Source organism: Nuphar pumila, chromosome 8, assembly GCF_984573655.1.
Source record: "Nuphar pumila chromosome 8, dmNupPumi1.hap1.1, whole genome shotgun sequence".
Classification (NCBI taxonomy): domain Eukaryota; kingdom Viridiplantae; phylum Streptophyta; class Magnoliopsida; order Nymphaeales; family Nymphaeaceae; genus Nuphar; species Nuphar pumila.
Window position 1 is genome coordinate 113,784,852 of NC_143256.1, and position 26,974 is coordinate 113,811,825.

General features: G+C 38.5%; 1 protein-coding gene across 2 annotated transcripts; it reads left to right on the forward strand.

Annotated features, from left to right (window-relative positions):
- The first annotated feature begins 142 nt into the window (after window positions 1–142).
- On the forward strand, window positions 143–20,382 carry LOC149830282 (sm-like protein LSM4). Of its 2 annotated transcripts, none has more exons than XM_090016415.1 (8): window positions 143–292; window positions 739–787; window positions 1,039–1,080; window positions 2,006–2,104; window positions 2,221–2,298; window positions 17,680–17,722; window positions 18,392–18,559; window positions 20,133–20,382. In XM_090016415.1, exons 2-8 carry the CDS (start codon window positions 785–787, stop codon window positions 20,177–20,179), a joined length of 480 nt encoding a protein of 159 aa, XP_089872541.1. In that variant the 5' UTR covers window positions 143–292; window positions 739–784; the 3' UTR covers window positions 20,180–20,382. The 2 variants fall into 2 exon arrangements, with proteins under 2 accessions (XP_089872541.1, XP_089872542.1); XM_090016416.1 differs by having other exon boundaries at window positions 144–292; window positions 709–787.
- The last annotated feature ends 6,592 nt before the right edge of the window (window positions 20,383–26,974 follow it).

The window sequence follows — 26,974 nt, forward strand, 5'->3', positions numbered from 1 at the left end:
GCCAACATCCGATTAATCGAATATGGTATTTAACCGTATCCGACCCGAATCCGAACCGTTTACATTCCTACGAATGTCAACAACTATTGCAAACTACCATTTTGTTTTTGTTTTCATAAATGAGAACGGCTCATGCTAAGCCGAGGCGGCTCGAGAGTTTCTTTCTTTAGGACGGCCCCAAGCTCAAGTTGTTCAGCCCAATTTTTAATCGCACTCTCCTCTCTTCCCCTTCTCCACTCGCAAACCTTAAACTCTAACACCTCCGGCGAGATTCCGGCTGGACCAACGCTTGGTAAGCCTTTTATTTTCCTCTTTTCTCGACGAAAAACCGATTCTTCGCCTGAAAATAGAGGGGTTTCTCCTCATTCCTTGATGGCTTTTCCTTTTTCCTTTTCTCTACAAGCATTTCATTTTAGAGATCCCCCTTCTTCTTTTTCTGCGCAAGAATTTTTGGTGATTTCGTTCAGAATCCATATTATTTGTGATGTAATTTTTTCTTCTTTTATTAGGAAATAGTTATTTTATTTTCGCTCGTAAAGATTCTAGGGTTCGAAATTAGGGTTTATGGGGTGGTCCTCTTCGTTTTTTGTGGTTTATCTTTTGGTGTTAAGTAACGCTATTAGACGAGAGAATTTGGTCTGTTTATTTTTTCGTTATTTTTAAAGCTTTCCGGGGCCATATATATGTATTTTTTATTACTTTATGCAGATTTTGGATTGACATAAAGGGGTTTTCCAGGTGCACTAAAAATCGACTTCTGCGTGGGAGCTATCGTTCTGCGAAGATGGTATCTTGCTTTCTGGTTTTCTGCAAATTGGTGGTTACAGGGGCATTTAGATACACCAGCTTATCCAGAAGTTTGGGATAACTTATCAACTTATCCCAGATTTCTGCGTTAAGTGGATGCACTGTATCTTCTTGTTTTGTTGTTTTGCAGTTATGGGGTCTGGGAATGTGGGCAATGGGGGGTTCAGTTTTTTGGGTTAATTGTGCTGAAGGGTATTAATTTTTGTTTTTTGTTACTTGGTATCATTTCAGCTTCCTCTATCCCTGCTCAAGACAGCCCAGGGGCATCCTATGGTATGCATGCTAACATTTGGTTCTGTAATGAACTGCTTAGATGTTCCTTGAGGCGTGAATTGTGGCGATGATATAATGTTTGCACATATGAACGTGTTAATTACTGAATAATGTTTTACTCTTGGACATTGGAAATGTGTGATAAAACAGTAGAAATTCAATTACGACCATAGGCGGAGCTGGGGGGGGGGGGGGCAGAACTGGGCTGTAGCCCAGTCCTGCCTCCCGGCCAAGTTAATTTTTTTTTTAAAAGCCCAGTCCTAGCCCAGCCTTGATTCCATATGAAATAGATTTTTATCGATTTTTGTAGCCCAGTCCTAGCCCAGCCCTGACTGCAGCAAATAGTTTGATTGTTCATATGAAATAGATTTTTATTAATAATTGTAGCCATTTTTTATTTTATCTCAATTTTTTTTCGGGGTCGCTGCCCCCAAACCCCAGACTATCACACAAAATATATATTTTTTGCTACACCCCTGTTTGCCCCCCCCTCCCCCCCCTTCACATGAATCCTAGCTACGCCCCTGATTACGACGTATCTGTAAATGAAACAGTAGGAACGCAATCTCAATGCCTTTCTGAGTGCGAAGGTGGTGTTTGATATTTAGCGTGCAAGGGAGCCTTAGAAGTTATTATAAGATTCACTAAATCATCTTTTACTAGGTTGATGCAAGGGATCTACAAATCACTGTCCCCTTTTTTCCCCCTCTTATTTTTTTTTCTTACATAAACTTTCCAAATATTTTCTCGTTGGAAAATTTTGGTTGTGTTGGTGTCTTTTTTTTTTCCACTTTTCTGCTTGTTAAGTGAATTGTAATCGTAAACAATTTTTATGGTGCATGTGGTGAGGTCTGTTTATCTGGTGCCAGTAGCATGTAGGAAAATTTATGATTTACTCTGCCTTTGGTGGTGGTTCTTTTTGCAGTTAGTGGAGCTTAAGAATGGAGAGACTTATAATGGTCACCTAGTAAATTGTGATAGCTGGATGAATATTCATTTACGTGAAGTAATTTGTACCTCTAAGGTGAGATTTCTTTCTTCTGACTAGAAAGTTAGCACATCTTTCTTCTTTATCTTTTTCCTGTTACTTTTTTTTTTCTTTCAGTTGAAAGGTGGGAACCATTATATTTTTTCCTGTAGGATGGAGATCGGTTTTGGCGAATGCCAGAGTGTTATATTCGTGGAAATACAATCAAGTATCTTAGAGTTCCTGATGAGGTATGTGTGCAGGACTCATCTGCATTTGGGTGACACATTGAAAACTGACTTGATAGGCTGAACTATGAAACTTTCTGGTTCTGGAGAAGTAGACACAGCTAGTCATCACTATAATAAATTGGCTGTTGTATTTTATGGAATGAGGTGAAAGCATAACATGCCATGGTTATCTAGATTTGGTGGAATATTTTCTCTGCTAAAATATGAAGTTGACTGATCTAGCATGTTTCCCAAGAAAATCTTTTACAAATGGAGAGTATGTGGAATCCGTATCAGAAAATATGGTGTTATGGAACATTCAATTTTTTGCTGAGCTGAGTTGAAATCCATCTCCTGATATATATATATAAGTCTAAGGTGTGGAACAATGAGTTGAAATGCGTAATATCTTATTGCTTGTATTTTTTTAAGTGAATCCGACCTTATGGATATGATCTACATGGTCTGTTTGGTGGGGATTGACGTTTGACTAATTGAAATCTAGTGTGTGTACATGATTGTTTGGTGATTAAAAAATAACGACCCTAAAAGCTCTAAATTTTTATGACTTAAAAAATGTATTTTTTTTGTCAAAAAACCACAATCCAAGGGTTGATCTTTAATAAATTGACTATGCTGAACACATCTGCAGGGTCAAATTGAGTGAAAACAACTTGCACCTATGTGTTTCAACTCGTTGATACCTTGATACTTAATGCACCTGTACTAAAGACTTTTATATATATATATATATATATATATATATATATAGTCCAACCAAAGGAAATCTACAACCGATGATAATCGACGGTGTTCCTTCTCTAATGATCTAGTTTTTCATCGATCGAACTTTACATATTGGATTTTTATCATTGATTCAGTGAGCGAAATATTTTGGATTATGAGTTTTCGATGTTTAGATGTGTTTTTGAAAGAGCTAAAAATCAACGACTTACGATACTTTGTATTGTAGGTTTTAAATGTATTATGAGCCATCGATTTTTCACGTTTCGAAAAACATGTCTATATGTCGTATAAGTTTTTGTGTAAGGCATATTTCTTACTAAATAAATTATAAAGAACAAATATATGAGGTTCGAGCGATGAGATGCTCAAGCATTGGAGAAGGGGAGCTGTTCTATCGTTGTTGGTTGGGCCCAAAAATGAAGGAATTTTTTTTATGTGCTAGAGACAACCTATGAATGGAGTTGGGAAATACCTCTTTTACTATAACTTTTATAACAAGATCCTCATATGTGACAATAGCTTTTGGAGGTTGATTTCCCATTGCTTCCAACCACTGGTGAAATACCCAAGTGTATGATTCTAGAGTTTCATCATTTAATAGAGCACAAAAAGGAAATAGAATGGTAGTGATGATTTACTTCGGTGAATGGGAAAAATGGCATTCGAAGATATCGTATGTGCAATCAAAAGTCACTACATCACCAAAGTAATGATCTTCTCGTGCTCACCTACCCAAAAAACAATTGCATATTTGCCCTTCTTCTACTTGGATGCTATAAAAAATGGGGATATTCATCATTTTTTCTTCTAAAAAATTAAATTTCAATTTATGAATCCTTTCCATAAGTTTTTCGTACTATTTTCCTCATATGTCCTTGAACTTGATTTTGTGTAAAAGGAACTCTGTCATATCCACCATCCTCATGTGCAAAAAAAGGCATTACTTTAGATGCTCATTCCAGCTCTGTGTAATGTATCAATCTATGTCACATGGACTCGGCTCCAAGGTCGACGCACCCGCGTTGACACGCACTGACACGAGTGCGGCTCGGACTCGGTCAACCCGACCCTGGGTGCGGTCAATGCACTCAGGATCATTTTGGTCCATTTTTTGGTTTTTTTTTAAAGTTTCCTGGGCTACAAAATTTTTAAAAAATTTTCTTGGGGGGGGGGGTGCGCTGCCCCCCTATAACCCCCCGCCAGGGGCGGCCCTTGCCCGCTGACCGCGCAGCGGGACCTGCACCGGGGGGAACCCCCCCCCCCCCCCCCCCCCCCCCTTAAAGGAAAAAAACCCTGAATCAGGCTTCACAACTCATCACCTGTCCCCTAATGGGCACAACTTTGACCGAGTCTTTTATTTATATATATATATATATATATATATATATATATATATATATATATATATATATATATATATATATAAAGACTCCGCCTGTGTATAACTGTTTCGTTATACACTGCCAGTCCCAAGCCCGGATAAAGGAGGAGGGTTGCGGTAGGCCTGTGACAGCCAACATAAAAACTTAGTCATACCCTATGAATATGAACCAATATGAGAATTTCGTTGGGGCGTTCCCCACTGAGCGACGCGTTGTACTCTATAGGTTTGGAGGCAGTGATAAATGGGCAAGGGTTGCTAGGTCGTCGCCCGGAAGCGACGCGTCACACCGGCGCCCGGGTGTGGTGTCAAATAGGCAAGGGTTCCCTCACTTTGTTGGACGGGTGGGGGTAAAGAAGTTAGTCCAAGACCATAAACTTAGGTTAGCCTCTTGGAACATAGGGTCTTTAACTGGTAAGTTGGTAGAGTTAGTAGATGTTATGTGTAGGTGAAACATTGATATTTTATGTCTACAAGAGACCAAATGGGTAGGTGAGAAAGCAAAAGTGATAGAACCTTGGGGATATAAGATTTGATATACAGGAATAAATAGGAATAGGAATGGAGTAGGGATTGTTATGAGTCGTGAGTTTATAGATAATGTAGTTGAGGTCCGTAGGAAGGGTGATAGGATTTTACTTATTAAATTAGTATTAGGTACAAATATTATTAATATTATTAGTGTTTATGCTCCTCAAGTAGGTTTAGATGATTCCATTAAGCGTCAATTTTGGGAAGATTTAGATGAAGTAGTGCAAGGGATTTCTTATGGAGAAAGGCTTTTTATCGGCGGTGACCTTAATGGGCATGTAGGCATTAGTAGGGATGGTTTTGAGAGTATCCATGAAGGCTATGGTATAGGAGAAAGAAACGAAAGTGGAGAAAGGATTTTAGATTTTGGTTTGTCCTATGATATGATCTTAGCAAACACTTGGTTTAGGAAGAGGGAGTCTCACTTAGTAACATTTAAAAGTGGGGTTAATACGAGTCAGATAGATTTTTTCCTACTTAGAAAGAAAGATAGGGGTTGTTGTATTGATTGTAAGGTTATACCGGGAGAAAGTGTAGCTACACAACATAAAGTCTTAATTTTAGATCTTAGAATTAGACAATGTTGCAAAAGGGATAGACATAGGATAAATCCTAGAATTAAGTGGTGGGCACTGAAAGGAGCTAAACAATGAATGTTTGTAGAGCAAGCAGTTAAGGAAGCTGATTGGTGTCTCGAGGAGGATTCAGAATCAATGTGGAATAAGATAGCGGGTGGCATGAGAAAGGTGGATAAGGAGGTATTGGGTGAGTCTAAAGGCAGTGCACAGCTAGGTAAGGATACATCGTGGTGGAACGAGGATGTCAAATTAGCTATTAAGGTTAAAAGAGAGTGTTATAGAAATCTAAGTAAGAGTCGTGATAAGGAGAATTTGGAGAAATATATGATAGCAAAGAAGGAAGCTAAAAAAGTAGTTCGGAACGCGAGGGATAAGGTATATAAGGAGGTTTATGACAAGTTGGATACCAAAGAAGGCGAGAAGGATATTTATAGGCTTGCAAAGATGAGAGATAAGAAATCGAGGGATCTGGGTATGGTTAGATGTATCAAAGATGAAACACAAAGGGTTTTAGTCAAAGATGAGGAGATTAAGGAGAGATGGAAAAATTATTTTGATAAGCTATTTAATGAAAGTCATGCTCAGGATCTTGGAGACTTCTCTATTCCTTTTCATGAGATGAATCGTGACTTCATGCGCAAGATTCAAAAGAAAGAAATTGCAGAGGCTTTGAAGAAAATGAAATCAAGAAGGGCAGTTGGCCCAGATGGTATTCCTATCGAGGTTTGGAAATGCTTGGGAGAGAAAGGTTTAGAATGATTGACAAATCTTTTTAACAAGATTTGGCGGACAAATAAGATGCCTAATGAGTGGAGGAAGAGTACTTTGGTGCCTCTATATAAAAATAAGGGTGATATACAAGATTGCACAAACTATCGTGGTATAAAACTCACGAGTCATACTATGAAACTTTGGGAGAGGGTGATTGAGTCTAGGTTGAGGAAGGTTGTCATGATATCGGAGAATCAATTTGGTTTTATGCCTGGAAGATCAACTATGGAAGCTATACATCTTCTTAGACAACTTATCGAGAGAAATAGAGAGGAATAAAGATTTGCATATGGTTTTTATTGATTTAGAGAAGGCATACGATAGAGTACCTAGGGACGTTCTCTGGTGGACAATGATGAAGAAAGGTGTTTCTCTCAAGTACATTAAAATAATTAAAGATATGTATGAAGGAGTAGTAACCAATGTCCGCACTTGTGGAGGGGTGACAACCAATTTTCCTATAACGGTTGGGTTACATCAAGGATCTGCTTTAAGCCCTTTCCTATTTGCTATAGTGATGGATGAGCTTACGAGATCAATTCAAGAAAATGTGCCGTGGTGTATGTTGTTTGCTGATGATATTGTTTTGATTGATGAGTCTAGAGCTGGGGTTAATGCTAAGTTAGAATTATGGAGACAGACATTGGAAGCAAGAGGTTTTAAGTTGAGTAAGAGCAAGACAGAATACATGGAATGTCGGTTTAGTAAGCAACGAAGTAATGATGAGAGTGTAGTGAAGCTTGGTGAGCAAGAAATACCGGTGGATGATTGTTTCAAATATTTGGGATCTATCATTCAAAAGTATGGAGATGTAAATCATAGGATAAAGGTTGGGTGGATGAAATGGAAAAGTGCAACTGGAGTGTTGTGCGATCGTAGAATGCCATTGCGGTTGAAGGGAAAGTTTTATAGGATGACTATTAGGCCTGCTTTACTATATGGTACGGAATGTTGGGCTGCCAAGAGACATCATATTCAAAAAATGAGTGTAGCTGAGATGCATATGCTGAGATGGATGTGTGGAAATACAATAAAAGATAAGTTTCGGAACGAGGAGATACATAAGAAGGTAGGCGTTGCACCCATTGAAAATAAGATGAGAGAGAACCGTTTACGGTGGTTTGGACATATTCGGCGAAGGCCTAATGATGCTCCAGTTAGAAGGATGGAGAAATGGGAAAATATATTAGTTAAAAGAGGTCGGGGTAGGCCTAGGAAGACATGGATCGAGGTGATAGGACAGGATATGAATGCTTGGCATTGGATAGAAATGATTGGAGGAGAAGGATTCATGTGGAAGACCCATACTGATTTTCTTTTTTGGTTCATATCGCCGACCCCAATTATTTTGGGATGAAGGCGTAGTTGTTGTTGTTGTTGTATATATATATATATATAGCCGAGTCCCCGTGTCCAAAATTTTTGAAATTGTGCCGCACCCGCACCCGCACCCATGTGACATAGGTCTCAATTGATACCTCTTGCTCTTTGCTCATAGTAGAAAATGATTTGTGATACTTCAATTTGCTAGGAGAAGTCAGTCCGTGATTATACTCTTCTAACAAACTTTTAACAACCCATTTTCTAGTTACCTTATCAAGTGCAAATTGACATCTTGCTAACCACCACATCTCTTTTCTGAACTTTCGCCCTTCACATACTTTCTTCTTACCCTCCTTTGAACGTACATACTCTTTATGAACTATAGCCCCATGATTTAATTTTGAACCATTTTTCGAATGCCAAAACCACTCATTTTTGCATAATCCATGTAAAATTTGTAGCATTCGTCTGCATTTTCAATTTGCCTTCCAGCATGTGGTTTGAAATCAATAATTGCTTTCCAGCATATGATTTGAAATCAATAGGTACCGATGGGCAATGCAATTTGAAAGAACCATCATCAGCTACAAAATGTCCATTGCTACCTTCATCAATAGCTACATCTTCAACATCATCATTATCCATTGTCATATCTTCGTCTTCACAATCACTATGCTCTTCTATGTCCTTTACATTTTCTTCTTCAATTAATTCTACATCTTCTGTCATTGTAACATTTTCTTGATCCGACTCTAAAAACAATATGCTTACAGCATTTTGATTGATAAGATGACCATCCACATCCATTATCTCACCTGCCACAAAAATGCATGATATTTCACTCAGTTAGCAATCAATAAATTGGCATACACGTCAAAATTATTATTTTTATTAAAATTATTAATAGTTAAATAGGTATTTTATTAAAATTATCAATAGTTAAATAGGAAAACAACATATTAGAATGACAATATCTTGTTGGGATCATGCTAGTTTGAAACATTCACCAACTAGGGATCTAATATGATCAAGTTATTAAGTGAAACTTTATCAAAGAGATTCAAGAACAAGCAAAAAGGTTTTTCACCATCATAGAGACACCTAGTTTTGTGTTTATTTACATGACCTGCCAATCATCACCATACACCATATTGGTCAAAAAGGGTCACAAAGAAATAAAGAATGCAAAACCACCATGAAAGGGAGAAGAAGCGACAAACTCTAAGCACAATTGCAGCTCAATCTCCCAAGCGTGTGATTGCCATCATGAAAAAGCACAAAACAGGGGACAATATCCATAGAAAGTGAGACAACACCTTTCAATTCAGAGTGGGATTTCAGACGAGGTGGAACAAGCTATGAAGATAACTGTAATGGCTGCCCAGGCCCCAGGGTCATCAACGTGCACTCTATCCATGCACAGAGAGGATTCTGTTTTGGCAGGACCCATGCAGAGGGAGAGAGAGGCCGAATTCTATTTTGGAAAGTGAAGAGTCATGCTTTTTGTTTTGGAATTTGGGGACCCTAATTTATTTTGGAAACTGAGGAGATAAGGGAAAACCATCCGATTCATGCTTTTAATGGACAGTCCATGATGGCTTGGACGGTTCCCTTTCTCTCTCTCTCTCTCTATATATATATATATATACACACACACACACACACACTCACACACACTCACACATGCTGTTATGACTGAAAGTTAGTACAGTGGTTTTTCGATTGAAACTTGCAGGTAAACCTAGTTGTCAAAAGCGGCACCTAGGCACCTACTAGGTCGTCTAGGCTTATGAGTCGGGCCCTGTTTTACTGCCTACACCGCTTAGGCTGCGGGGATATGATTGTGTTTTTTTTCTTTCTTCTTCTTCCCGTCCCAAACCCTTTCTTTTTTCTTCTATTCCTTCTTCTTTCCCTTTTTTTCTTCTCCTTTTCTTTTTTCTCCTCCTTTCACCCTCCCCCTTCTCTTTTTTTTCCTCTTCTTTTTCTTTTCTTTCTCTTTTTCCCATTTTTTTCCTTTTTACCTTCTTTGTCCTTTTTTTTTTCCTCCTCTCACCCCTCCACTCTTCTTTTTCTTTTTGTTCCTTTTCCCCCCTTTTTTCTTTTTTCCTTCTATTTTATTTCTGTTCTTTACATGTATGCCTGTGTTTTTCACAGATATATGTGTGTGTATCTTATATATATATGTTTTATGTTCATGCAATTTTACGAAGTTTGCGATATGTTACACTTAACTACACACTTATACTTCATTCATAGTTACAATCATATTTTTTTACTAAATTTAATATTTATTGTATCATTTTTGCTTTGCTTTTTGTTTTATCTTTTTGGTCTCGCCTAGGCCCCGACTAGTCCTTTTAGGGTCTTCCGCCTAGCGCTTTTGACAACTAAACAAGTAAATGAACACGTGTATCTTTTTCTTTGTGTCATGGTTTGTATGGTTAGTTGGATACATAACACAGAATGCTAGACTGTGGTCAGGCTATGTTACATAGGCATAGGTGCGGATACTGGACACAATATGAGCACACTTGGTATGACAAAAGTTTTGTAAAATTAGGTCATAGGGACATGATTGTACAATAAATGCATAATATATACATATATATGTATGTATTTAGGTATATATGATTATGTGCATTGAAAATCCTTAATCTAAACTCTAAAGTGATAAAAGCACAAATATCATCTTAACTACAAATTCTTAAGCAATAATTCTAAATAATTTTGATTAAAGTCATTGAAGAATACATCTAAGTTGAAAAGTGAAATATAATGTAATCAGTGACAAATTTAAAAGAAACACAAAATAAACATCCAAGATCACAAAAAGAAATATATAATGTTAAGGACATGATATTGATTGTTCCTGACACAAGTTTACCATGTCCATGAAGTGTCGTTGTGTGTCCAGTTGTCGATGTGAGATATGCATTCTAAATGAAGTGCCCATGTGATAAGGGATTTAGGCTATCATGCAGTGTTAATTGTGGCACATACTAAAAAAATCAATTACCCTGGTTTAAACTTTAAACATTCATTCTCTGTCACATAGATGCGGATGTGGGTACGGGACACGATACTGATACACTAGGTATGATACGTAAATTTTCAAGAATTAGGATTCAGGGACACATCCATACATACATTTTATATAGTTATATAATTACATATAATATATATTATTTATACATTTAAATTTTTTTTAGCTATAGGCTATGTAACTGTGACACGCCATTTGGGCGGCCGTATTCGTGTCAATATAGATACAGATACCGGATGCAGTGCGGGTATGCCTTGAGTCGGGTCCCGCACTGCATCGGGTCAGGTCTAATTCAGACCCGAAACTCAAAAAACCAAAAACAAACAAAAGCAAATTGCCCCCTCCGAAACTCTCGACTCTCTCTCTTCCCCTGGGTCTCACTCCCAAAACCCTCGTCTTCCCCTTCTCTCTCTCTCATCTTCTCCCCTCTCTCGCTCGGTTCCCCTCTTCCCCCTTTCTCTGGTTTGAAAAACGAGACAAATACTAGAGAGAGAGAGAGGACAATAGAGATAGGGGGAAACGAGAGAGAGATGGGGGGAAAGATGATAGGGGGAATAGAGAGATAGAGGAGAGAGGGGGGAAACAAAACTAGAGAGAGGGAAGAAGAAGGAAAAGAAGAAACTAGAGAATAAGAAGAAACAAAGGAGAGAGAGAGAGAGAGAGAGAGAGAGAGAGAGAGAGAGAGAGAGAGACCTGGGGTGCTGGAGGGAGAGAACACACCCACCACCACCCAAACCTGCTTCTCTTCCTTCACTGGCAGCGGGGTACCCCAGCGGGCCAGGAACTCTCTCTCTCTCTCTCTCTAATGTCTTTCATAACACCTGCACACAAACTGGGTGTTATGATAAGATCATGGTATCATGTCTGAATGGACCCAAGTCTTATTAAGACCTTGGCCAGACCAGATCTGGATCAGCTTCAACCTAGGTCCGAATCAGACCTATGTCAAAGCTGACCCAGATCGTAACTAGACATATGTCAAAGTCCAAACCCAAGTCTTATTCAGACCAGATCCGGATCTGTTTCATCCTAGGTTTGAATCAGACCTGTGTTAAAGCTGACCCAAATCGGAACTAGACCTGTGTCGAAGTCCAAACTATATATATATATATATATATATATATATATATATATATATATATATATATATATGTGGTAGCTGTGCAACCCTTAGGTGCGCAGCTACCTACTGGATGCTGCTGAGTGTCCATCACAGGCGTGATGGACGCTCAACAGTGTCAAAAATGCCGAAAAATGGCTTTAGCGGTGCTTTCAAACTGCGGCTAAAGTTCTTTTTAAAAAAGGACAGGCATGTCCTTTATAGGCTTTAGCGGTGGTTTTGAGCTCCACCGATTCCTTTTCAATGCGAAAAACTCGCTTTTCAGCGTTTTTCTGCATTTTTTGCACTAGCCATCCATCACGCCCTGCGATGGAGGGCCAGCGTGACCCCGTAGGTAGCTGCACACCTAAGGGTTGCGCAGCTACCACTTTATACATATATATATATATATATATATATATATATATATATATATATATATATATATTGTACCTGTACCGGTACTAAAAATGAATGCAATTATGTAACATGAATATGTCATGAAAACTGAACATTTTTATCATATGGATTTTTTGTCTAAGTTACCAATAATTACATATATATAAAAAGAGAAACACCTCTAATCATGTAAATACATATGATACCAATAATACACTGCAACACACGTCCCAGCTTGCTATGCAAGCAGGCAGACATGGTAAGCAGTGGGAAAATTTGAATTTGGAAAACCAAATTCAAATGAAAAAAAATTAGGACTCAAAATTGTTTTGACCGTGTCTGATTCTTGTTTGACCGTGTTGGGTGCAGCATTGACTGTGTCCTATGTGTGTCGTACAGAATACCACGTCCGAATCCGTGTTGCATTGCATCGGCACATGATTCAGATGTTAAGTTGTGTGTCCTTGTGACAGTCTTCATTGCTGCTGATGTTGTCACTGTTATATCAAGCCTAGGATTGTGTAAACCAGGAATTATACACGTCAACTAGACAATATGTTGCCTAAGCCCCTGTCAGCTGGGACTGGATTTGTGTAATACTTTTTGGTGCCTAGAGTTCTCACTACAGTTATGGTTTGATTTCTTTCTCATTAAGGTTAATCTGTTTGCATAGGATTTATATACTCCTTAGATTTAGCATGAAAATATTAAGGTTGTCTTTATATGGTGCTGATACATATTTTTTGTGCAAAGAATGTGATTTTTTTCCTTTTTCCATTTCTTTCTAATTTACCAGGCGGTTTTCTTCTACTGAAAGAAAGTAAAATGGTTATTGTCGTTTAGAAGGAAAGGCACTAAAATTTATTACTTTACACTCTTGGATCCTTAATGGGAAGAAAATCATGCTTAATGACCCTGGCTGACAGTCTAGCTTTGTGACATAGTCAAGTATTATAGGCATTGACTAGTCAATCTGTGATTGGGGTACATGTGATCCTAAGTCAGCAATTAATCAGTCTCACTCAGCATGCAGCTGATAGGGTTCACATGTCTTTGTAGCAGAATCAATGAATTCCTTCCCATTGAATTGAAGAGAAGAAGCAGAAAAAAATGTGTGATGACAAGGTCAATGCCAGTTTCCTAACATCCAATATATTTCACATTCTTGGAAAATAATAATTAATCCAGGGCCCAGGCATAACCTCCTGTCTAATGCTTTCATTTCACCAACCAACTGCAAATGCTTTTTCTAATTTTTTCGAAAGACATCAAGATATATTAAGAGATTTTGATTGGTGGATTTTCTTCTTTTTTGGAAATTTTATATTTAGATTCTTTTCAGTCTTTTCCCTGACTTTTTTCTCAATTCGTCATTGCTATAATGCTTTCTGCATGCCTTTGATTTTTTTTCAGTATCGCCATAGATTTCCAACAATGCTCGATAAACAAATGCAGATTTGGCTATGGTCCATTAACATTTGTGGTTTCTTTGATCTGTTTGATGTTTCTTTGCGTGAACTTAAGGAGCTGGGGTTCTTAATATTAAATTAATTGTGCATCCTCATCTAGAAATGCCTAAATGTGAAATCTTTTTTGTGGTAATTTTGGTTTATACAAACATTCCCAAAGATCTTTTGAAGCATAGTTGTAATTAGTCATACCTCTGTAACAAGTATTTTTTTGATAGTTTAAAATACTGTGATAACTTTGCCAAAATCCTCCCTAGAGAAAAGGATCACTGAAAAGTCATGATATTTATAAAAATATTGCAATGGTGGATGTTTTCATATTATATGACATCAGTAGGAGGTTATCGAGAGATTATTCTAATTGTATCTCAAAACTTGAAAAATGTAACAAAAAAATTTCCCTCATTTTTTGTCTTTTATTGGAGTACACGAGACCCTAGGTAAGATTTTCTGGGTGAAAAGCAGATTTTCTTAAAATATCTCTTGCTAAGAGATGCTCTCAAGTAGCATTTTGGACATTTGTACTCCATGGTAATGCAATGACCTTTGTCTAAGCTTTCAACTTGGCTGAATTCTTCATTAACCTCATCCAAATAAAGTCCTTTTCATAGGTATTAAAAGCGTTAGTTCAGCTGAGTTCCTAAATGATGCAGGCTATGTTACACGGGTGCGTCCGAGTTGGGTGCGGGGGTGGGTACCGCCTGCACGCCAGGTGCGGCATGGGCTGGGTTGGGTCCAGACCCGGCCTGTCCCACTCGAAAACGTTGTTTTTTTCTCGTTTTCATTCTGGTCAACGGAGAGAGAGAGAGAGAGAGAGAGAGAGAGAGAGAGAGAGAGAGAGAGAGAGAGAGAGAGAGAGAGAGAGAGAGAGTTTCATACCTGTCCCCTATGTCACAGGGATTTGGCCAGACAGGTGACCGCACCCAGGGTCATTTTGGTCCATTTTTGGATTTTTTTTTTAAATTTGCCCTATGAAATGGGCTGTGGAATTTAAAAAAAACCTGCGCCGGGGGAACCCCCGCCCCCCCCCCTCCTCTCTCTCTCTCTATATATATATAATTTTTTTTTAAATTTTTTTTGCCACACCCCCGCACCCAAGGTTTTTGAAAGTGCCGCACCCACACCTTCTCCCGCATCCATGTGACATAGCCTGTCCTCACCTCTCTTTTATTTTTCCTCAAGAAAAGGGCCCTTTCTTTTTACCTAAATAATATGGGTTGGGTTTGAATTATTATCCAATCCAAACCCAACATATAGGTTTGGATTGGGTTCTAATCCAAACCTAAACCCATATATATGGACGTACCCTCGTACCCATAGTTTTAGAAATTTCCATGTCGGACTCTCGTACCCATACCCATGTGACATAGTATGCAGGTATCCATACTTAAAACTTCTTTCCTTCCAAATCTTCTCTGATCTTAAGGCATCACTTTCTGCATTCACTTCCAGCATGGCTTCTCATTTTCGCTTCTTGTCGGCAAACTGTGGTCCTGTTCCCCCTCTTTACCCCAATAATTACTGACTTGCCCCTAAGTACTGTTGAAGTGCCATCTTTTTATGATCCTGATGGGATATGGTGGTTGTGACATTGAGTATCAGCGTCTATAATGTGGCAAATTCATAGGTTGGATCTTATTTGGCATGCTTTTACCAGTCGTTTCATGTATTTTTTTTTGTTTTCCATGATTTCATGGACCTGTTATGGCAGTTATATGTGCTTGGAAGAAAAGTTTCATGATTTGATTTGGTTGCTTCATTTAACCTCTATTGGTTTTCTTTAATACTTCCTGAACTGAGAGGGAGGCTCTCTATATTTCGAAAAAAGCAAAAAAAGTTTTGCACTATTGTCTAGACCTTCATTGGGTTAATTTACCACATTCTATGTTCTTCAGATTATTCTTTTGTTGGCTGGAGCATGTGTCCATCTGTTGATTTTCATTATGTATGTCATGGAGATTTTTTTTAAATAACTGTTTCGATTAATGTTGATTGTTAGCCAAAATGTCTCATCTTACGTCATAGCACATTTTTTTTCATGTACTAGTACCTGATCACCATGTGTGATACATGCAAATCTTTAACCTTGGAATTTATGTGCGGCTAGATTTTTATCTGTGGATGCGCACACATCCGTGTGTCCTTGTGCACATGTACAGGGGAATCCCTCTTTTCTGATATTGCATTGAATCTTCCGTCTCCTAACCACTAGAGACTAGAGGAATGCTATCTGAGCTATCTTTTTAATGGCTGTGCAAAATGAGTACCCAATGATCCTGTCTTTAACCAATGAGCGATGTCTTAATGATCCCCTCAGATTTCTCACAGATGACACTGAAAGAGACACATTTATCTACCCCATCACCTGTCAGTGAGCTGTATCCATACCTCTATTATGCTATTATGCATTTCCTGAAGGCATCCTATATTCTATTTATTTTTAAAAAAACTGCTTGATAATGATGCTACTGTAATGAAAAAGAGGCAGAAGCACCAATAGAGCAAAAGTCACTCTTTAAGAGTGACCACTAGAGCCACGAACACAAACACCAAATGTGCACACACAAAACTCTCAAATATAGAAAATGACTTAAAGTCATAAGTTGGATATTATTGAAGAAGGGAAGAAAAGGGTGAAAAACCCATGCTTACAAGAGGAGAAAACCTCCTCTATTTATAGAGGAGGGAGGCTCTAAGAAGGGACCACAAAGGGGCTCCCTTGTAGACGTTGGGAGCCCCAACGGTCAGAAATCTGACCGTTGGGGCCCCAACGACTACAAGAGTGGGGCCCCTTGTGGTCTTACAAAAAGACAAAATAAAAAAAGGAAAAAGTAAAAAGGAAAAAGGAAAAAGGAAAAAGGAAAAAGGAAAAAAAGTAAAAAACAAAAAATACATTGGCTGTTTTACAAGAATACCCCTATCGGGTATTTCACTAAAAGAGAAACAGTGTATATATATATATATATATATTTATATATATATACTTATATATATACGGATGTGTATATATATATATATATTTTAACAGCTACAAGCCATAATTTTCCCTGAACCATTTTTCGTTTTGTTTATCTCGAAATGGGCAAGGCTTGGGAGAGAGACTTGGGGATTTGTAGCAGCTGCAAGTCTAACTCAGCTATCTGATCCACCAGGGTGCACCCAAACCTGCCCAAACAACAAGCAGCGGGTTCTGCTTATGTTGGTTGGGGAAAACGGAAGCCCAAACCTGTCTCGTAATGTAGAGGGTAGTTCAAATATATATATATTTTTATATAAAAACACATAATCACTTGGTTCAGCCAGGTTGGGTCAGATATCTGGCAAAATCATAGCTCAAACCTGACCCACATGTTACTTGGGTCTGGTTTGGGTCATCCCAAATAATATTCAGGTCCTTATTTCTGTGCCTATGCCTGGATATCCAGGTTCAGGTTGGCCTTGGTACCTGACAAAAACCTGACCCATTCATGTCGTAGTCCATTTCAGCCTGAACCAAGTCCTTTAGTAAGTGGATGTTCATTATACCCCACAACAGAACCGGCTAGACCTTAGGTTTGCTAGTCTTGGCCAATTCATGTTTAGGTCCGTGGCTACATTGAATTAATTAGTTTTGGACTTGGTCTTAGGTGGAGAAAATTGTATAAGGGTTTTGTATTGGATGTACTCCAACTTCCGGATACTCCGAATTCTTCCTACCTGCCTGATATGTTGTTGCTTTAAAACTATCGGTTTAGGAGATGATTTCATTTCCTCTCTTTCTTTGTTGCTGGCTTAGCTTAGTTTCTCTCTGGGTGCTTCAATGATACACCCGTTGCAAGTTAGAGAACATCCTACCTTTATGCTTCTGTAACTTTCACATGGTTGGTAATGTGCCCTTCTCTAGATAACTTTAGAAGGACATAGTGATTTGGAACACAAATACATGTAAATATCTATTTTCCATTCGGTCTATTGCATTTCAAAATCATGGTGTCCTTTTGATTTCTATTTCTGCAGCTATTTGTTCTTAACTGGTGTAAAACAGGGGCCACAGTTGTTGATTTGCACTTTTTGTATTTCAGGTGATTGATAAAGTCCAGGAAGAAACTAATAAAAGTCGAACAGGTGTGGTGTAATCTTCATTTTTTGTTTGTTTTTTCTCTCTCCATCAGTTTCTGCCAATGCTAGGAAAAACAGAAAAACATTTGCTTAATCGTGCATCTTTGACAACACGACTTTTTCTTTTCCAGTCAAAATCACTTTTTTCATTATTGCAACAAATTTTTTTGACAGCATAATAAATGGTGCATGGTTGTAAGGGCCATAGTCAAACATCACAAGTTTATTCCACTGCTGGTTGGGATAAAATGCATATAGCATGGTTTGCCATTGAGCAAGGATGGTGTATTGTCTGATTGCTTGATTGAAGCTTCATGTTGAAATGCCAAGGGTTTCAATTAGTCAATGCACACATACATAGACATGCAAATGAGTACATGCACATGGAGGCATTATGGTATTTGGCCAGTTAACATTACTTTTATCATGTCATTAAGGTGTGTACTCTGTAAGTGTGCCACTATATGGTGTGATTGCAAATACCTGCCAATATTGCAGAAGTAAACGACAGGCATGAAAGTTGTCACTAGTTCTGTCAGGTTTAATCCAAAATTTTTGTTTTATGTGTTGGGCAGATTTTTTACTGGTGGAATTGTTTCTTTTTATTTTGTTTTCCTTTTTCTGAAGTAATAACTGTGAATCCTTACTGAAACTTTTGGTGCTACATCTGTCCAGATAGAAAACCTCCAGGTGTAGGGCGTGGAAGGGGAAGGGGCAGAGAGGATAACGGCAGTGGAAGAACTGCAAAGGGCATTGGACGCAGCCAGGAAGAGGGAGCTGGGAAAGGTGGTGGCAGTGGTCGCGGTAGGGGTGGACCTGGAGGCAAAGGTGGTGGGAGTAAAGGTACTTAAATCAAACTTGTTACCCAATTTTGAGCTTGAAAGGAAACGGGAAATTGATAAAATAGCACCTAATAAATGGGCAATAATAAAAAGCACACCAAAGCATTTCAGATTGTTGGTGCACACCTAATCTTTTCTGTCAAAAGAAAACAAACTTTCTGGTAGGTTAACTTGGGTTAAGTTGTGATTTTTTCTTTGTCCAATAACAAAGTTGATGAGAAAGATGGATGATGATGGTAGGCGGTGCTGAAGGGTATAGATAAGAAGTGAATGCTGCGGGTTGAGAGCATAGTCACAAATATTGTTCGCCGGAATTTTTCGGCAAGAGAAAATCTTGATTGATTTTGAAAAAGATGGGTTTTCTTGTCTAAGTTTTGGGAAAATATTGGCAAATAAAAAAATAAGAAAAAATAAACATAATTTCCTCTTCCCTTATTTTGAAAAACAAGGAGAGGGATTGCATCAGCTGAGCCCCAATATATTTAAATTACTAATTTGTTTTTTAAGAAAAGGAACAATTGCAAGGGGTTGATGCATTGACCATTCCCAGCTATCCCTTCCGTATTTGAGAGGAGAAGGTACAATAGGGAGCTCCCATCGGAGAGAGAGAGAGAGAGAGAGAGAGAGAGAGAGAGAGAGAGAGAGAGAGAGAGAGAGAGGTTCCCCATGTCCCAACTTACTCGTCTTAAATGCCCATGTGAGATTACATGCATGTGTCATAATTATACGTAAGTTGTAACCTACTTCAATTTAGTAGGTTGACTGCATATATATTAGATGCGCCTATTCATTAGTGTTAGAGTTACGTACATAAGACGTTGGGAATTTTAAGTCTCATATTGATGAGGCGCAGAGAGGAGTCCTCTCTGCCTATAATAGCTCTCAAGAGGGTGCTCTTTCACATAGAAAAGCTTCGGGTCCCGGAGCCAGGCTGGAGTATTTAAACGAAAGCATTGATATTGCATTTTTTTTCAAAATTTTGCTAAAAAAATGGGAGAAATTGAATTTAATCTGTATTTTGAAAATATTGCACATAAAACGGGAAAATAATTTTTGCATTTTCGGCAAGAAATTAAAAAACGGTGATATTTGTAACTATGGTTGAGAGAGAGAGAGAGAGAGAGAGAGAGAGAGAGAGAGAGAGAGAGAGAGAGAGAGAGAGAGAGTTTTTGGTTTTTTCTGTTGCAAAGGTGAGAACACTGTTAAGACATGGATTTAACAGTGGATTAGACTGTTTGTGGAGTTTTTTTTTAACCAAAAAAGTACTTGTGCTTTAAATTTTTTTAAAAAAACGTGGTTTTCTTTATTATTACCTAAACTTAGGTGTTTTTTTGAGAATTTCCCAAAGAAAAAGATCATCTTATGATCTATGCTACCACAAGGGCTGACGTCCTATATTGATTGTTGCACTTGGTCTTCTTGGTGGGGTTAGGGCTAAAAGCAGAGCCAAAAGGGTTTTCCATGGATGAGAAATGGGAACTGTTAGCCCCACACGAGGGTCTGTCTCTGTAGAATATATGGTTTTATTTCCTCTATATGATCTTAATGCATGTTTATATCTTCTGTTGAAATAGGTGGTGGGCGTGGACGTGGTTTATCTGCTGCATATTTAGCGGCATGAACAAGGTATACAACTGATGAAGCCAAGTGCTACAGCATTTTGTTGAATGCATGATATTTCTACGCAGGGGTGAAGTGTGTGGATGTATGACTTTTGTATCAGCGTGATCTTGTGCTTTGTGCTGATAAATTGGTGGGTTGTGAGACAATGGATTAAAAGCAGTATTCAGCAAAAGAAGTGATGAAACACATGCATTCTGTTTCTCTCTGTCTGCTATCGTAGATCATTGACCTACCTTTTGATGTGTTTTAGCTCTGGTGCAGTCTTTCTCTCTCAGTTTGTGATGGTTGTTGCGATCTAGTATGCTCTAGAAAATACAAGTTTTAGAAAATGCGATGTTCATGATTATTGGTCTTTTTTATGATGAAAATAAGAGCCGTGGAATTCAAGTTCGTTGTTCAAATCTTGCATGTCTAAACTGCTTGCCACTCTTAATAGTTAAATTTGATTGCGGTGTCTAATAAGAAAAGCACACTTTTACATCAGGAAAACACGACCCAAGGCTTGATCCTTGACAAACAAACCATGCTGAATACATCTGTGGTTAGATTGAGTCGATACAATTTGTACCTATGATTTTGAGCTCATTAGTTACCTTCATTATTTGTAAATATTTTCTCACATATATAGTATTCCTTTTTTTTATTTCATGGTCATTGTTTGTTTCAGGAGTTTGTATTTGCCATATAAAACGGAATACACGCAACCTCTTTCATGGTATAAGGTTGTGCTTCCTTAAACCTTGGTATCCACACAATCTAGTATTTTGGGATTGAAATTGATACTAGTTAAAACATAGATTCAACTAAAGTTATTCAAATATGAGTTTCAATTGCCAAGATTAGTGTTGCACAGTTTACTATATCCGAGATTAGTCTGCTGAGTGTGACTTTGTAGGCTAAGCTAGCTAACACCTGGGGTTTACTACCAAGATGGGCAGCCCTGTGGGTCCTGTTCCTAGGCAGGTTTCTCGTCATCATAGAAAAAAGAAAAGGAAAGATTCTGTTAAGTTTGTGGCCAATATCACCAAGTTGATGGGCACCCACGTTCGTACTATATGGAATAAAATAAATGATTGTAATTTGACTTGTTTTCTTAAAAGCCTTCTAATTTTTTATATTCTTTTTATGTTCAAAATCACAAATATTTGGATTTAAAAAGACCTCTTACCCTTTGTACATGTGAACTTTTTTTTTAAATATGTGATTGTTTCTTTTGGAACAATTTCTGTTTTCAAGTATGTATCTTTTCAATCAGATGTCTAAAACTTGTGTTTTTAGCTGTTGAAAAACTAAAACACATGCCTATAAATCGAAAACCCTAAGAGGGTTTTTGTTTTTGAGTTTCGAAAACGGAATAGAAACATGCATAGCACCTTTTGGGGTTGCATATTTTTTGTCTGTTTTATGTTATTTTCTTGCTATTTGTACAAAAATATGGAAAAAGAAAAAGAAAGAAAGATTGAGATGTTAGCTTTTCAATGTCACCAAGATCACTTTGATCTGAGTGGTTGAAAGAAATGTTATTTGAAAGATAAACTCTTCATTCTAAACATACATAGGCAAGAATAAGAAAGTCTATATAAAAATATAGGCGGATTTGAAGAAGTTTGCATAAAATATAGGCAGAATTAAGAAAGTTTGCATAAAATATATGTCGATTTTCTCAAGTCTGCATAATAGACTTGAGGAAGTCTGCATTCCTCAAGTCTGCATAATATATATGTCAACTTTCTCAAGTCCTCATAAAATATATGAGGACTTAAGAAAGTTTGCATCAAATATATATGGACCTTTTCATTTTATTCAAGTTTTAACTCACATATAATTTTATGTGAACTTTGTAAAGTTCAAAAAAAAAAACCTACGGACCCTATTTTAAGTGGGCATATGCAGTACTCGAGGAGCAGAGCAATATATTGCTTGAACTTTATAAGTTTTGCACATGCAAAAGATAAAAAGGATATTCTAACTTTGTCTATTTACAATTTTAGACATTAGGAGAATATCATAAATTGTAAAATTTTTAGGAAAACATGATATTTTCACAATACAGTAGGACAATTTTCTGTTATGGATTTTCATATACATTGTACTCGTTAGTCAAATTTTTACCTATTTGGATCTACTTTTACTTGTTTTCTACGTATATAAATTTAAGCACATTTTTATAAATAAGAATCGTGCTTTTACTTTTAACAAAGTGAATGTTTGAATCACCAACTATTTAAATTATAATGAAGAAAAAAAAAAAGATTTTTAGCTAGTGGTGACAGGGGTAGATGGTGGTGGTAGTGGTGATGACAATGGTAATGGTGTTGATAGTAATGGTGGTGGTAATGGCGGCGATGATAATGATAAAAGTGGTTGCCATGTCTATGAAAATAATAGTAGTGGTGGTGGTAGTAGTAACGATGATGATTAGTGATGCACATGAGCCAAGTTCGAATTGAGCCTGGGCTGTTCTAATTTGGCTCGTTTCAAAATGGCCATATTCAAGCTCGTAGCAGAACTTCAATGACATTATTCAGACTCGGCTCGATTTTGAGCTTGAGCCAAGCCGAGCTTGAACAACATTCTAAAAAGGTCTATACAATGAGAAGGTGAGATTTGAACCCGACCATGAGAAGGTGAGACCCGACCATGTTTTTTTGTTTATTGTGGCTTAGAGAAATATACAAATATTAAAACCCCTAGATTAAGGGTCCAACTAAAAAAAAATATGATGTAATAAACTCGATCTCAACACCTTTGGAAGAAGAGGATAACGCCCATACCAGAAACCTAACAATAAATCATATGATTTAAATTGGAAACATTATATATATATATATATGCACGCCTAATCAAGTTTTTTCAGCTAAAACAAGTCCAACGGCTTGATCAAGCTTGGCTCGTTTATGGACACCGAGCCTAGACTTGTGTTCAAGCTCGTCTCATTTATGTTGACGGATAAACTCAAACTGAGTTTAAATGAGCCAAGCTCAAGCTAGATCGGTTCGCTGGGCATCCCTAGTGATGATGGCAATTGTGATGGATGGTGGTGGGGATAGTGGCAATGGTGCTCGCGGTGATAATGGTGAAGTGGTGGCAGTCGTAGCCGCGATGTTGATGGGGATGATGGGAGTCAAACGAAAGAAAATAAGTAATTATAAAAAAACAGTTTCCCCTTATTTTTGAAAAAGTTAAATTTATAAAGTACCATTAAAAATAAATAAAAAAATTTCAAACACCAAAACTTTGTATTTAAAATAAACATAAATGGAAACTAAAAAGTCTGCGGTACATGTATCGAGCTAATGAGAAACTCGAAAGTATGCTCACAGGCTCAGCGGTTAAAAGCTGTAATTTGCAGTCATTGGTTATGTCTCATTGGCGAAATCTTTGTTATTTAGTAGAAAACGTTAAAAGTCCTACGAGTTGTCGCTATGCAGTCAGTTGATATGAATTATGAACACAAATACAAGTATACAATACTAACTTGGCAAGACTTTTAGATTTTGTAAAATCTTTTCTACTTAGGTTTTGTTTTGTTTGGGAGCCTTGAAACCTAGGTGTATTGTGGTTTCCCTAGCACTCTCATTCTCTCTACTGTCTGCGAGCAGAGATGTTTCCAAAACATTGCATTGAGAACAGAGTTGATAGACCACATTTTCACATAGATGCTTTTGGCAACTCCATCCTCAACACCACATTTTGGTAATACAATATTTTGGCAGCACATGAAAATGGCATTTCCATCTCAATTGCAGGGCTCCCAAACATGGCCTTAATGAAAAACCTTTGAGGTCAACTATAGCAAGGAAAACCTCAAATTGCCATGACGAACATCAACATGCTTTAATTCTATGGAAAATCACCGTATTGTACGACAAAAATAAAATATTTAAAAAAATGCCTTATAATTTACCAAATTCGCCGAATGGACAATATCGCAGGTTCTTATTTTTTTTTATGCTTTTATCCCTTGCAGGTGTGAATTTTCGATTTTCGCATGTCATGACGCTAAAATAATTCACCCAAAGAACTCATCAAGAAAATCACATATGAAGTGATTTTTTTAAAAAATATTATAAAATTTTAAATAAATATTGTAAAATTTGTGATGAGTTTCGTGCGATCACCTACGAAAATCATAAAATTTATGGAAATTCGATAATTGCGAAATTATGAATGATTATCACATGCAAAATTCAAAATATTTATGAAAGTTCTATATTGCAAAATTTCTTATTTGCATCTCCCATATATTGCAGAATTCTTTTTTCCTAGGAAATTCCATCCCATATAATTGCAGGTTTAGATTTTTTTTTCTTGTTTGTATCAGGAAAGAGCGGTAACCCTAATCTTCCTCCCTCTAGAACCCCAACCCTTCTGACGATTCATGTAAAAGAAGGACATTTGTCGTTTTTCCTCTATTTCCAAAAGCAAAGGTGAGATTTTTCTTTTCTTCCTTACTGTTTCATGGTGATTGTAAGGTATGGTCTAGCATGAAACCGGAACAACTTTTTGCATCCATTTGCATGCAAGGATTTTGGTGGATTAGTTGCATGTGACGTGTTATGTAGGTCACGTTCTACTTTAGCATATTCATTTTGTTGGGCTATGCCGAGTTTTTTCTTCCTTCTTCTTGAGTGCTTGGGGTTTCCACGGCTTCCGTCATGGCCTAATGGGGGCTCCAGCTGAAGGGAGAGCCCAGTGGTGTGGCTGGAAGCTCCCTCGCGGTTGCGGCACCTCGACACCCTCTTGTTTTTATATTTCTTTTTGTTTCTGCTCTTTTTTTCCCTCTGCTTGCAGCTTTGACGTGGTCTGGTTCGAGATGGTCCAGACCTGTCAAGGGTGGCCTCCTAGCCGAATGAGCTTCGAACAAGAGCCTTTGGCCATGCCATAAGGCAGGCATCCGAGTGCCGTGGGCACTCGGTTTGCTTTGGGCTGCAGGCAATGCAGTGCAGGCCGCCGGTCTGCACCATTTTATTTTTTTTCTACAAGGCTGCAACCGTGGGTGGTGGCCCTACTGAACTGTCTAGGTTCGGCTGGGGCCGGTTTGAACCCTAGTGGTTCAGACCCTGCATGAGCCCCTAGTCCAAACTGGGTTCAAACCAGAGCTCATGTTTTGGGGGCCTTGTTGCAGGCTGGAACCAGGTGTAGGAAGCACCTGGGTTCTTATATTTGTGGTGGTTGCAGTTTCCCAATTCAGGCTACCGCCTGTTCTGGGTGAGACCAGGCCTTAGCCACCCTGGTTCAGACCAGAAGTGGGTGAGGTGTGCAGTCTGGTTTGGTCCTGCACGAACCAGACCTTATAGTCTGCCGGTGTGTAGGTTGGACGCCCGGACTGGCGTAGTTCTGGGCTATCCTCTGTGGCTGCCTCTCAGTTAGGAGTCATGTCGTAGCCGGTGTAGGCAGCAGGCCATGACCTGCTGCTGACCGCCCTTTTATTTGGAGTGTGTGTAGGGTCGCAACCCTGCTGTGTTAGCAGCCTAAGAGCTGCTAAGTCTTGCAGTCCTGCGATCTGTTGTGGTGCTGGGCTCAAGGCAGCAGTCCATTCACTGCCTTGGCGCCCCTTTTTCCTTGTGTTCTACGTTATGTGTGTGGCCGTAGAGCGCAGTCCCTTAAATCCCAGCAAGTGGACGTTAAAGCATGATGCATTCCGTTGCCCTCTTGTCTCACAAAATGCATGCGGTAATGATGTGTTCCTAATTGACCGTGGAAGCGCTAATGTAATTCTCATACGTGTGTGGTAATTCCACTTGCACATCATGACACTTATGGATGATGTTCACTGTGACATTTTATGTGAATGATATAGCCATACATGGCGTTTGACGGAGGTTCTTATCACTTGGCACTTGCACCTATTCTCACGTGATGTCGTGGATGTTATTTGATTTGTGTAAATATTGTCATTTAGGGATGTTCGAGGGAATGTATTAAATGCATGGCATGCGGCACTCTCACACTCGGCACACCATGACACATATATTGGATTATCGATTTCATACTTCGAGTGTTGTATCATTGTTTGTGTGCTATCTTATCGTATATTGCACCATGTCACTACACTGTTGCTTGTCGCACACTACACATTCGTTGTATCTCAGCAAAGGGTTGAGATTTGTACAATATAAGGTATTGGCACAAAACACTTTGTGGTTTGTGACTCCACTGGAGTCATGTTGGGCAATGATCCCAAGTTCGTGAGAGAGCTCACGTGTCGTGATACCCTAAAGAATAAAAAAGGTGTTGTATCGCTTTCACAGGCGATGTGCTCTTTCATTAGCCGTGTGAGGCTTGAGCACGTGAATGAGTGGGCCAAGACCTCGTTTGTGTGACCCTGCAGGGATCACAGGGCCTGTGCTCCTAAATGCCTCAGAAGAAGGTGTTGTCAATCAGTTTAAGAAAGATAAACCGCCTATTTTCCCATTCACAGAATGGTTCACCTTAGAAAGGGTGGATGGTACAACCTCGAGTGACAGGTCGTTACTATGACACATTTATAGGAGCTGAGGCGTCCTTTGACCTCCAATCACTCAGAGTTAGGGGGGTCGAGGTTACTTGTTGAGGTACCTCTGCTACTGCAGTAGTGAGGATTGCAATCCATTACCTATGCGTGGTTTCTCTTAGCCGTGGGCTGCCCGCATGAGGTTACTCGGTCTGTAGCTTTCCCGGTTACCACCTTAAAAATTGAATAACAGACGTCGGGTGCATGTCTCACAGAATGCGAGGTTCCTTCGCGTACCCAATTGAGTAAGCAAGAAGAACATAATCACTAACCAATCAGACTGACTTATTTTGTTTG